General features: G+C 32.0%; 1 protein-coding gene across 2 annotated transcripts in view; it reads right to left on the bottom strand.

The window, feature by feature from the left end:
• Window positions 1–14,319, bottom strand: part of Cop1 (COP1 E3 ubiquitin ligase) — a 99,217-nt gene that overhangs the window by 49,701 nt on the left and 35,197 nt on the right. For both annotated transcript variants that reach the window (XM_070034412.1, XM_070034413.1), the window contains exons 6-9: window positions 13,185–13,253; window positions 3,501–3,560; window positions 2,265–2,341; window positions 247–304 (exon numbers count right to left, since the gene is read on the bottom strand). In XM_070034412.1, the coding sequence (XP_069890513.1) occupies window positions 247–304; window positions 2,265–2,341; window positions 3,501–3,560; window positions 13,185–13,253 (264 nt within the window). The remainder of the gene's footprint in view (window positions 1–246; window positions 305–2,264; window positions 2,342–3,500; window positions 3,561–13,184; window positions 13,254–14,319) is intronic.

The following is a 14,319-nucleotide window of genomic DNA, read 5'->3' as shown; positions in this document are numbered from 1 at the left end:
CAATGAATTACCGAAACACCAGAAGTGAAGCTGCGGCTCAAGAGGGAAAGCAGTAGCCTTAGCACAAAAGCTCAGTCAGGGATAGCATCTAGGCCCCAAGTTCAAGCCTTATGACACACACACATATACACACACAAACATACTTTCAAGGCTTAGCGATAAATGCTAGGTATTTAAAAGTTACTAATTTACAACTTCAGTAATTATACTCATGGCACAACGAAAACCGTTAAATATTTTATTTACCTGAGAACTGCCACTGAAACCTGGAGGTTGGCTGTATTCTGTAGAATCAATTATACTACTGAAAAATAAAGAAGGAAAAATATAATAGTATAAGACTAAGTAACAAACGTCAGGGTACAACAAATAAAAATCCTTAAACAGAGAGGCATATGACAATGAGAATGAATGATCATTTATTACTGAAATGTTGGCGATGTGAAAATTTTCACTTCCCTTTATATACTCACTCAAGTACCCAGTTATCTAAGAGTTCATGTCAGAAAAGAAAAACTAGGTTTAAAGTTATCTATTTCCCACACACCTGGTCATTAGAAATGTATTAAGCAAAGTAAAACACACAGGAAAACTAGCTAAAGTAACCACAGAGAATTCTATACACTATAGTTCATATGCAAAATACTAAACTTTTCAGGAATATTTCTTTTTTGGGGGGGGGGGGTCCGGTCATGGGGCCTGAACTCTGGGCCTGGGCGCTGTCCCTCAGCTCTTCAGCTCAAGGCTAGCGCTCTGCCACTTGAGCCACAGCGCCACTTCTGGCTTTTTCCTTTTTTTGCTTATGTGGTGCTGAGGAATTGAACCCAGGGCCTCAGGCATGCAAGGCAAGCGCTCTACCATTGAGCTACCTTCCCAACCCTCAGGAATGTTTCTTTACTAAAAAATCCTTTACTGCTTTTCCACATGCTACACCAAAGTAGATCCATAATAACTTTCTGAAAGTTAATGCAATCCCGTATACTAACTACTATTGGAGTTCCTGATAATCCACATTATCCTAATGTAATTTTGTCTAAAAAAGATATTGAACCATTGTCTTAAATGTAATAATTTTTTTTAAAAAAGTGAGTTCATGTAAAATAGCTCTTACTTGGAACATTTCAAGCATGAACACTCAAAACTCAAAAAGCTATAATACACTGGATTCTGGCAGATTATGTCTAGAATCCTAACTGCTCAAAAGTCTGAAGTCTGTGGATTGTAGTAAAAACAGCGTAAGTATGCAACACTCTATGTCCAATTCTACCAGCAAAAAAAGCCAAGAAGAGATGTGGTCCTAGTGACACAGTGATCAGAAAAAGCAAGTGAAAATGTGAAACACTTAATTCCAGCTTAACAACAACAACAAAACTTAATAATTAAAAAAATAAAATAAATTAGCACATAATTCATGACATAGAATTTTAGTCTCACAGGGATAGTATTAACTCATTATAGTGTATAAAAACTAAATGAAGCTAAGAATTATTCTAAAATCTAGGGATCTTATATAGAAAGAAAGACTTAAATTAGTGACAGAAGGATTTCAAGTCTGAGGTCAAGCTAGACAACTTGGTAAGATTTCCATCTCAAAAAACCAAAAGGAGAAAAGGTAAAGAGAAGGAACATCTGTGGTGGTACAGGCCAGTAACTAGGAAGCTGACACTCGAGGCTCACCAAGTTCAAAGCCAGTTTGGGCTACATAATAAGCTGAATACCAAAAAACCCTCCATTTTTGCTGTTGTTGTTGTTTTTAGTCATAGGGCTTCAACTCAGGGCCTGGGCACTGTCCCTGAGCTATTTCACGCAAGGCTAGTGCTCTACCACTTTGAGCCACAGCTGGACTTCCAGTTTTTTAGGTGGCAAATTGAAGATAAGGGCTCATCGCCTTTTATCCTGTTTCTGGCTTCAAACCAGGATCCTAAGATATCAGTTTGTATAGTGTGAGGCACCAGCACTTGGCTAAAAATGCCAAGTTATTTCTAATTTTACCATATCATGTTTCCAAATTCAGATTTTGAATGTCATCTGTCTAATTCATAACATAAAAAATTTGCTCAATTTTTAATCCAACAGTAAACTGAAATACTATTCCTAGAATGAAAGAAAATACATGTGCCATATATATAGTTTTTAGATCATAACCAAAAGTAGTTTCTCAAGGGTTTCATATTCTATAATAAAAAGGGTCTGAAGGGCTAGTGTCATATGTGCACTTTTCTGTAACTTAAGTCCTAAATATTCACTAGAGCATAGCTTTTTACCTGTGTGATGGAGAAGGGGCTTCAAATTGAGGCACTGTGCTATCTTCACTGACAGGAGAGTATAAGCCACTCATTTCCTGAAATAACAATTTTTTTAAATTACAGTAGATATTCCAAAGAAAAGTTCCACTAATAAAAAAGATCTATTATACTCCTTTCTAATCACAAGTATTTATCAGTCCTTTTGGTCTTAATACTCAAATTTCTCAAAGATTCCTTTCCATGAAGTACAAAAGCAAAGAGAAACTGAAATTTTAGGAGGCAAGACTTTGATAGTATATAACGTTAAGGAACTATAAATTCTAATAAATACCATATACCACAAATAAAGCCTGCAAATACAGAAAAAGTAAATATTCTTAGAAAGGTGAACAGCATAATACATGAGCTATGAGCTAGCTAGTTATCCCAGTCTCTTAATAATATTAACAGCAGATTTAACAGTAAAAATGTATAATGAGGCAAAATTATTTCTAGCTAAGTAGCTAGAAGTAACAATATAAATAGATAAGTATGGCAGACCCATGGCAGTCCACAAAATATTGTACCATTATTCCTTAACATGTAATGTCTGTCAGTAAAAACAGTGTAATATGTGCTGTCAGATGATAGTAGTAACATGCTACTGGGCTCAACTGGTAGGTAGAAAGCTAGCCTTCAGCAAAAAAAGCTCAGGGACAGCACCCAGGATCTGATTCAAGCCTCAGGTCCCACGTAAAACAAAGTAAAATAAAATAGATTTTAACATGTGAATAATTATATACACATATACAATGAACTAAATTTATCCACAAGCAGTGGCTTCACCTAGCAGTAACTTAAAAATTGCTATATTGAAAACATATTTTTATAAATCTTTGTTAACCTCAGTATTGCACTCAGCATGTAAAATATTTTACTTAGAATATGTAATAATAAATCATTTCAATCTGATAGAGGATTTTGTCGGAGTTAATTTAAATTGATATAATAAAGAAGATTACGTAATTTTTCTTGATTTTAATCAAGAATTATGGTAATAGAATAGCATGAAAACAAACTCAAATTACATTTTATCAACAAAAAATGTTCAAAATCTTTATTTTCAAAAAATGCACTATCAATTAGATTAACATTTGGTACTTCCTTTATAACCAAGACAATCCCATAAATCTAATGCAGTAACTTAAAGAAAAGGTGACATTTTTCACGACAATAAAAAGTTATCAGAGATGTGAGAAATTTTTGATTTCTTACTTCCACTCTTTTAATATCTTCTTCCAAAACACTTAGTTCCTTCTGGATCTGTTCCAGTTGCTATGGATTAAAGAAAGAGACAGAAAATGTTCTCAACCAAACCACTGGCATGTCCATATTCACAAAGAACTCCATACTTGGGAAATTAATTCTTTTTAAACATTGAGCACTGATGTTAAGTTTGGTGGATAAGAACTAATACACATAAAAAATATTAGCTTTAAGTTCCAATGTTAAAATGTAAATATAGATTTATCTTTATACTTGTATTTTAATAGGAATTGACTTCATAATAAAAACATAAAAATGAACAATAGCAATAAGTGACTTAAAATATAAGATATACAAAGAACACATTACCTCATTTAATTATTTAAAATAAAAATCTAAAAATTTGTCATGAAAGCTGTAAATACCCTTCTTTATGAAAAACAAGTCTATTTAATACCCGCAACCCATATAACCATCCTAACAGAACCCTTTCATAGACTTTTATAACATACTTAAAGCTATTTTGTCTTTTTGATCTTTCCTATTGCACCTCAACCATACTTCATGTCAGTGAAATGTATTACATTTTCACAACATACAAAGATGTATTTAAATATTTCTGATAACAGAGAGTTGTTTGTAAACAATCATAAATAATCTTAGAACATATGGATGTTTCTATTGAAAGAACATATGGATGATTTTATTACAAGATTCTTCAGTGCTTTTTGGGGGGAGGCAGAACTAGGTTTGAACTCAGGGTCTTATGCTTGATAGATAGGTACTCAACACTTGATTCACACCTCTAGCCCTTTACTGCACAGGTTATTTTTGAGACAGGGTCTTATTTTCTGCCTGAATGCATGCCTAAACCACAATCCCACATGTTTTAGGCATTTCCTTTTTGAAGCATTTCCATTTCAAGATTCAGAAGGAAACTATACATTATTAAGAAAGCAATGAAACACATTTTAGTGCTGTTAAACTGAACAAATAAATAGGACAGCTAGCTGAAAGTAGCAGAAAAAAAGAACAAGACTAAATTTACTCTGTAAACAACATTAACCTACCAAGAATGGTAGATATATACAGAAAAGCCTATGAAGATTAACTTATGTTTTGTGAAAAATCAGAAATTGAGAATGACAAAGTCCTGAATATACTTTGCCTTACCACAGTGTTTGAAGTCAGACATACACATACAATAGCAAAGAAAATAGTCCTAAGACACCATAGCAAGAACTCACAGTGGAGTAGTCAAAAAATTTTGTAAGAACATTTAAAATTTAAAAGTAAAGAACATTCTCAGAACATCTTAGAATAAAAATTTAAAAATGGAATAGTTCAAAATTCCTAACTACTCATACTGTTAATATTAGCTCTGGTATAAGTACATATATTTGGAACTTACTTCGCCTTCACTACTGGGTTTGATAAAAATATGCCTAAGTGTTAAACTCTCAGGATTTAATTTTATATAAACTAATATAACTTAGAATAAATTATTTAATTACTGAAGACCAAAGAAAAGGATATGCAGTTACACTTTCAGGAAAGACAGCTGGTAAAGGAAAGAGAATAGCAAAACTCAAATGTACATTAATTTTGAAAGAGATACTACTAAATCAAGTAAAGCACTTAACCAAACTACAACAAGAACCAACTACAGCAAGCCAAACATTTCTTTTTTCGTATCACCCTAAAGACATAGTCATACTAAATACTTAAAGGCAGATTTGATTTTAAGACTTCACTGAACTTGCCATAGAAATTTTTAAATGCGTATCAAGCAAAGCCAAATATAAATAAATGAATAAATAGAAGAGATGGAAAAATAAAATAGCTTATTTAAAAGTAAATGAAAACATATGTTCACACCAGTAGAACCTAGCATTACACACCATATAATACCTAGTCGAACAACTAAAAATGTATTCAAAGATAAGTACTCAAAACAACTAGTTGAACCAAAATGATATTCTGAAAAAGGTGTCGAGAAAACAGAAAAACACCCAGAACAACTACAATAAAGGGGGGGGGGGAACCAATAAAAGGGCAGGCTTAAGTTACAACCGTTACATCAAATACAAAGCCTAAATACACAATTAAAAGGCTGAGACTAACAGTATATTGAAATATTTTCTATATACTGTTAGTGAGAAACTCTTCTCAAATGATTCAGATTTTGATTCAAGAAGACAAAGACTCAGTAAAGATGTAGAAAATTCTCACTATACATTTAACTACTTTATACTGTACCATGCAACTGCAGAAAACATTCTTTTCAAGCACAAATACTTCAAAACCTAACCAACTAGCAGGAGGTACAGAAAATATTACATCTGGCAAAAGAGAACTCAGAGAATTTTCTGATTGTAATTCCATTAAAATAGAAAAGCATAACAAAAAAATCCTCATGTTCAAGTAAAAAGAATACACAAGCTTAAGAAAAAAACTATTAATAAAAGGAGGGAGGAAGGAAGGAGGCACTGTATGCCTATATGCTATATGACAAAAGTAATCTGCATAATTATATGAAAATTTAAATAAATGGGAAATAACAGATTAAATCAATTAAAGAGATGAAAATAATAAACAACATAAATTAATAAAATGAAAAACAAACACGAAACAGAGTAAGATTAAAAGATTAAACCCAGAAAACAGAAACATCCCTGGCAAGAACTGATCAAGAGAAAACACACAAAGCAATATTGGAAATATAAGACATCACTAGAAATCCTGGGAACATAAACATTTCAGATTCTATTAAGATGAATCTTATGCCAATGTTTTGAAATTATTATGAAAGAATTTCTTTAAAAATAAAAAGTGATAGCAAAACAAAACCTTGAATAACTATTCATGTAACTATTCAACTCAATCTGTAATCTGAAACTTTCTACAAACAAATCAAAATGTCCAGATGTCTTCTCCAACAAGATCTTTACTGATTTGACACACTAATTCTAAACTACACAGTCTTCCAAAAATAGAAGAATATACATTTCCCAACTTGAGAAAAACAGCCACTTTTATGGTAAATTGCCGTAAGACTACTGTTAGAAAAAAATAATTTCACAGTCTTACTCATGAACATAAATGCAAAAATCCTAACAAAATGTTAATAATCCAAACCATACTGAAGAGAATATATAATGTATGTTTGGTTTACACAAGGAATACAAATAGGGGAACTAAGTATCCTGGCAGGGATACCTAAAACAGGAGATATGAGATTAGGGATATGAGACAATCAGGATGTCTGGTCATTTAAAGTACACAGGTGATTAATTAACTTTCTAATGTTAAACCAATGTAACTATAATTATTCACATTAACAGAATGAAAAAAAATCATGATTGTCTTAGATACACAAAAAAATTTGGAGAATACTCAACCCCCCTAGTAATGAAGGAAAGTTCTCTTAGTAAACTGGGAATAAAAATAGAAATTTCCATGAATGATTAAAAAAAATAGCTAAAAAAAAAAAAACCTACAGAAAACATCATACCTAATGGTGACACGTCGAATGCTTTCACTTTGAGATCAGCATCAAGACTAGGATGCCCAGCTATCACCACTTCTATTCATCATTGTACCGGTGTCCTAGCCAGCAGAGTAAGACAAGAAAAATAAATAAAGATATAAGGATCATAAAGAAAGACACTAAACTGTTATTTTTTGCAGATTATGATGTGTACATAGAAAACATAAAAGAATCTACAAATAAATTAGAACTGATGAGTGTAACAAGTTGCTGGTTATTTGAAAAACAACTTGTAAAAAGCAAATCAATATCCATTTGCCAGCAACAGTAAGAAAACTAAAATTAAAGACACAGACTTCATTAATACTAACATAAAATGATTAAATCTCAAATAAAGATGTATTAAGATACCCTGAAAAGTATCAAAATTTTTGGATATTTTAAAAGACCTATAAATACACATACAGAATATCATGTTATGGATTAGAGGATACATTGTAAAGATACATTCTCCCAAATTTATCTAGAGTTAAAGTAATCCCAATAAAAAATCTCATCAGATTTACCATGGAAATATACTGATTAAAAAATATACATAGAAATGCAAATAGCCATGAATAGCCAAGAGTTTCATGTACAACAAAGATTCTAGTATTTATTGTAGTATAGTATTGTCCAATGGATACACAAACAGAATGGTGGAAGAGAAGAGCCTATAGGGACACATGATATGTGATAGGTTCAAACTTCAAAGCAAAAGAGAAAAGGATGGATTTAAAAATGCTTAGACAGCTGGGTATCCATATACAAAGATCACTCCCTACATAGTATACACAAAAACGTGTCTCCAGGTATAGGACTTAATGTGAAAGATAAGAAAATACTTTCAAACAAAAATATGAATAGGAAAATATCATCATGATCATAGGTGAAGATTTCTTATCTGACTCAGAAGACATTATAAAAAGAACAATTAATTAGAGTCTATTAAAGTTAAAATTCTATGTACATTAAAGGACACCATTAAGTTAGGAGCAGCCTAATTAGAAGAAAAGGCATTTGTGAAAGATCAATTTTACAAAGAATTCATATCTAGAATATACAAACTAAGGAAAACCCACTGAACAAAAAATCCCTGCAAAGTCTTAAAACATATATTAAAAAAAAAAACTCTCCAATGGCCAATAAACATAGTATCAAGTACTAAACCTATTACCATGAAAATGAAATTTAAACCCCCCCAAAATAGTAATATGTACTTCACCTTTAGTTAAACTGGAAAATCCATACTGATACAAACTTTTGGCAAGTATAATACAAACACTATGAGAGTATCTATAGGAGGAGTACTTAATACAAGGAACATTATTTAGGGAAACATGTTGGCACTGTCAGTTCAATATGAATATATATGCCCTATGACATCTAAATACATCCCATACATGTATCTATGCTAATATATACTCAGATATATATGTACATATATATATGTATATATATATATATATATATAGGAGATACTAGTGTTGCTTTGAATTACAAACTGAAAACCACCCAAATATCCATCTACAAGTATTTTTACAAAAAAATAGAGAAATATTTAAGCAAACACTATACAAGAGAACTCAATTATAATTATATACAACCATACAGATGAATCATAAAGACAGAAACAAATGATTACATAGTGCACAGGCACATTTACATATAGCACCAAAAACAGACCTATATATAGACTTAAGTAGCAAAACACTAACGAAAGTTCATCTTCATTATGCTCATAAGTTAAGGCTTCTTTAACTATGAGAAATACAATGCCTTAAGAATGGAAATCTCTAAATGAAGAGAGGAAGAATGCAGTCATTTTGTATACACAAAAAAATTAAGACTAGTAAGGGAAAGAGTGGGTCAAATAGACGTAAGAATGTGAAAGGGTGACACGGATCAAGATGCATCAAATCCATAAGCTGCTTTGTTATATGGCACCTCCCTTGTGTAACTACTTACAAAATTTAAAAAAAAAAAAAAGAAAGGCAAGGTACTGACTGCTGTAAATAAATGGATATTGATAAATCAGTGGGCAAGCGAAAAGGCTGTACTCTGAAAAAGCACATGTCCTCAGGAGTTGTAGAAATATTTTGCTGCTCCATCAAGATATTAGTTTACATGCACAGTAACTCCACTTTAAACCATAAATTTGATTAATAAAGTTTTCTATTTTATTTCAAATAAAAGTTTAAAATCCAATTTTAACTCTAAAGAAAACCAAAATTATTCAAAAAGATACTAAAATCATCCAAAAGTCTATCCAAAATTAAATCAAAAGAAAGATAAAGCAATTTACTCAAATGCTGGTACAGATTTGAACATTTGGCTTCTAACTGGGATCCAAAGACCTTATGTCCAAACTAACTACAGGAGATTAACATGTTTAGTTATTAAATGGTTTGGTAGGCAGATCTAAAATGATCTTCCAAGATCTCCACCTTTTAGTATTCACATACTTTGTGGAACCCTCATGTTTGGACTATACTAATAATTTGTTCCTAACAATGAGAAAACAACAAAAATGTTAAGATAAAACATCAAAGATTAAGATACAAAAAGCAGATGGTATCTATTTTTCTCAGTCATTACACCTCTGAGGAAAGCTGACTGTGTGTAAAGAATAAGGCTTAGAAAGGTTACTGTATCAGTCAAAATTGAGACAATTCTCTAAGTAGTCTGAAAAGAATGAGTAGGGATAAACTGAAACTGAAAAGTAAATAGCCAGCACCTAAAAGGACCTAACAGCTAGATGCGACAGTGAAGTAATAACTATGTTAAGTCTGAACATCATGTTTAACTCATGTGTTATGTATGTCTAAAACAATACCGTAATTAGAATCAGAAACAAAATCACAAAGTTAATTTTCAGGGACAATCACAGGAAATATTCCAAGTAGTAGTTTGTTTCTAATTCAATCTATATATTACTGGAATAAAATTCAACAATAAACTATACTCCAAGAGACAGGATTAACAAATATAGTTTTGAAGATTAAATATGCCAATGTCCTCATCTCATTTCATTCTGTGTACACTAAAAGGGAAAACATCCAGTGTATTTTGAGATTTCAACATATTTTGATTTTATAAGACACTACAATACTAGACTCCAATTGTGAAGGAAGTTATACTGTTTAGTCAAGAAAGCAGGTAAAAAGTTAATCCAGTTTCTTAAACTGAAATGTAAGTCACTCAATCATGAATAAATTAGGAACAAGAAAAACAAAATGTATTCATGACAATGTAGTCAGTGGTCACTAGAGGATCCAATATTTAGAAGTACTTGGAACTAGTATGTTTGTTTCTTGGTTACCTAATGTAAGAAAATATAGCCCAACAAAATATGATTCAAGATAAATCAAGCCAAAAGCTTCTCCAGCATTTCACCCAAAAATTTAACAGTAGAAATATAGAAACAGTAAAGAGAGCTATGGGATCCAACCTAGTATCATAAAAGGTGTTATGGAAAAATATCAGCCACAATAGGGAAAGAGCATATTAGAATTATGAGGAAGTTATTGTTGAGAAAAAAGTTCTCTATTGATTCCTCCAATTGCTGCACACACATCAGCTGACAGTTTTTATTATAAATTATTTCTTCAAAGATTATAGGTACAAAGAGCAGCCTGGAACAAAAGAAATAGTAAATACATCCTGGGGAGATCTGTCTTCTGACCAATAAACAGTCCCTGAAGTCTGAACAGATTCCTCTTGAAGAGACTGGGTTTCTTTGCTAAGCTCAGCATTCTTCAGCTGTATACAAACCCAGTTGGTCTACATCATCTATCTTGGCTCATCTCCACAGTGCCCCTGTGGAATTTGGGAGACTAGAAAAAAATTAAAGCTGACATTGCCAAATAATTCAAGACTTAGTAAGTCTGTTATCTTCAACTCATTAATCTCAGGTCTTCTGCTAGCATCTACGAAACAGTGGCCAGGTAGCCTGATAAGTAACAGTAAAACATCTCATCTCGGACCTTTATCACTTGAAACTATGTCCAAAGTATTGGCTGCAAACATCAGTAGCCCCCAAAAGACATAGTGATTAATTCTGGGAAACACTCAGGGGCTAAGTAGAACTTTAAATCAAAATCCGTTTTATTTAATCCTCAAATATGTTTATGCTTGAGCAGTTCACTTCATTGGTATATTTAGTAATGTTTTATCTGGAATGTTATTTTGCACTAAATCCAAATAAAAAGTAAATAATTACAAATAAATTTCATACATTTTTCTCAAAAGGGAGATAGATACACACAAATTTGAAAAAGTATGATTTTCCTTATTTCAACAGCATAAATGCTGAGTGTATACATCAGATTAATAATTTCTATTCATTATAAAATTTTCAGCCTTGTTACTCAAAAGTGTGCTCGAAGGACCAAATGTTTTTGCATCACTTGCAGCTGGCTAATATCCACTATCTGTCTCCAAAGACCTTAATAAGAATTTGCATTTAACAGAATTCTCAGGGGATTCTCATGTATAGTTTAGTAAGAGTACTATGCCATAAGATATTTAAACAAATCAATGTTTGGATATCATTTCATGTCCCACCCCTCAACCCCTGCCAAGACAAAAACCAAAAACACAGCTGGGTGCCAACAGCCCAAATTTATAATCCTAGCCTATAATCTTAAATCCAAAGGATGGTGGTTGAAAGCCAGCCTGAAGAGGACTGGGGGTGTGGCTTAAGTGGTAAAGCACCAGAGGAGCAAGTAAGCAAGCAGACTGAGTACAAAGACCTGAGTTCAAACCCTGGTAATGCCCCTCAACAGGAAAAAAAATCCAAATAACACAAGTACATTTTAAACATACAATGAAGATAATGTTCATACTAACAGACACCTACATACTAAGATCACAATTGTTAACTTAGCAAAAGTGAAGGATGAGAAAAATACAATCATCCAAGAAATGGAAACAAGAGGTTTTTTATTGTATTATTTGTGGTTTTTTTCTTTCCTTTTTTCTTTGGTTTATTCCCTTTTGTCACTGTTTTGGATTTCTGTACCCTTTGTCTTGTGTATAAGTTTATCTGATTTGGGGAGGGGAAGAGGAAGCACAGAAACCATACAACAAAGGGTGAATCAATTCAGCAGTGATACTAGAAGCTATGTTAGAAATAAACTATACAACTTTGGGGGAGGGGAAAAAACTGAGGGAGAATGAGAGGGTAACACTGTTCAAATGGAAAGGTACCCATTTCCTGACTTACGTATAATCCTTCTGTATATCACCTTTACAATAAAATTTAAAAATTAAAACAATTACGTCTTCCATTAAAAAAAGAAAAATACAATCACAAATCACCTAAGAAATATTTGTCTATTAACATCAGCATAATCCAAATCTAATCTGAACAAAGTCAGAAAAATTTAAACACAATGGATAATCAAAAGAAGAATTATCCCACTAAGCCAATGTAAAATTCTGGCAATGTACACAGATTATATCATCAAAATAAAAACGTATTTTATTTTCAGACAGGTTAACTCAAAGTATAGTAGATGCGTATGTATCTTCTTAAGGAGTGGAGGTGCCCTAATTAGATAGTTCTTTAAGAAAAAAAAAAGGATGTACACTGGTGGCTAAAGTTATAATCCTAACTATTAGCAGGAGAAGACTAGAGGATCCTGGTTCAAAACTAGTCCAGGCAGAAAAGGCTGTGCATGAGATTCTTAGCTCCAATTAACCAGTAGAGCTTTGGCTCAAACAGTTGAGCAGAAAAGCTAAGAGGCAGGAATAAGGGCCTGAGTTCAAACCACAGTAATGGCATCAAAAATAAAACGATTTCAGAACTATTTTAGCATGTTCAGATCACATAATTTTATTAGATTTTCCTGTATTTTGTACAGGTGTGAATGGACTGATTAATTTTATAAGTATTAAACTTTCTAGTTATAAAGCCATGAATATAAAATTGTCTTTCAGTTAGCCCCCATGACTTTACTTCCAAGTATAAATAGGTCTATCAAGAAATAATTTCCAAAAGTTGTGTAAAGGTAAAACAACAAAACAAACTTAAAATGTGAGAAAATTCTCTGAAAAGTTAAATGTTTTAAAAAATATTTTAATACTTTGTACTTCAAATGTTTTACAAAGTAGGAACAAGAACAAATGAAACATCATGTAAAACATACAAAATAATATACCTCTTTCTTATTTCTTCTCGCAACCTTGAGGAATTCCATAAGGATCTGTAGTTGGGCTGCATGTGATTCCTACAAAAAAGATTATAATTGTTTTCTTTAGAAATATAATTCAGCTCATAAACTTTGTTAATACCACAACACAATCAGTAAAAGATAACTTTATGCACACATTTAAGTTACACTAATTTTTCCACTTAATATTATAATATGCTATTTGGCATTTTAAATAACAAGTCATTTCCCAAGAAACAGAGGACACAGGTTTTCTACATATTGAAAACCTACTTACAGGAAATGGTTTTGTTTCCCCAATCAAACTTACAGCATGGTCAAGACAAAGTTTCTAGACATGAAAATCAGTTTTACCATGACAACTTCATCTGTAGCAATTAGCACTAATAGATATTTATACTTTTTAGAAGTATAAATTTACACTTTCTGGTTATCAGTCACATAAATATGAGAATATATTTCTATAGATTTTTTTTTGCTCAAGGCTAACTCTACTTCCAGTTTTTTGGTAGTTAATTCAAAATAAGTGTCTCATAGACTTTCCTGCCCCTTCTGGTTTGGAACAAAACTGTCAGATCACAGCCTCCTGAGTAGCAGGATTAAAGGTGTAAGCCACCAATGCTTGAAATTTACTGAGTATCCAAACATAAAAACAAGATTTATCTCTCAGTATCAAAATTCTCAAAAGCAATTACTTTGGTAGTAACAAAAAAGGATTCAAAATTATATACTAGGTTTTACTAATCAGATTAGAAAAAAGAATACTGTAGTCAAGGAGTTTACCTTGATATAAACATCTTACATAGTATTGCAGGAAATGTAACTAATACAACCCTCTTAAAAGGTAAGATGCTGGAAAAATCTCCTTTAGCATGATTTTCATTTCTTGGAATTTATCCTAAGTTCATACATATTTAGAAGGGAATTCAATGGAGACAAATTTTCAAGACTATTATCTCCAATTAACCAAAAAAGAAAAAAAAAGAAGCTGTATGAGTGAAGTAAAAGCACAACACAAGCAAAGAAGCTAAGGGAGAATCTGAAGCTATGAATTCAATCCCCATACTTGCAGGGAAAAAAAAAAAGGGTGTAAAATCAGAACAATAAGAGTTTATAAACAAAT

The sequence above is a fragment of the Dipodomys merriami genome, unplaced genomic scaffold (assembly GCF_024711535.1).
Source record: "Dipodomys merriami isolate MVZ:Mamm:240054 unplaced genomic scaffold, mDipMer1.0.p SCAF_24, whole genome shotgun sequence".
In the NCBI taxonomy this organism is placed as follows: Eukaryota; Metazoa; Chordata; class Mammalia; order Rodentia; family Heteromyidae; genus Dipodomys; species Dipodomys merriami.
The sequence above is the reverse complement of the archived record's forward strand: the minus strand, read 5'-3'. Positions and strand labels throughout refer to the sequence as shown.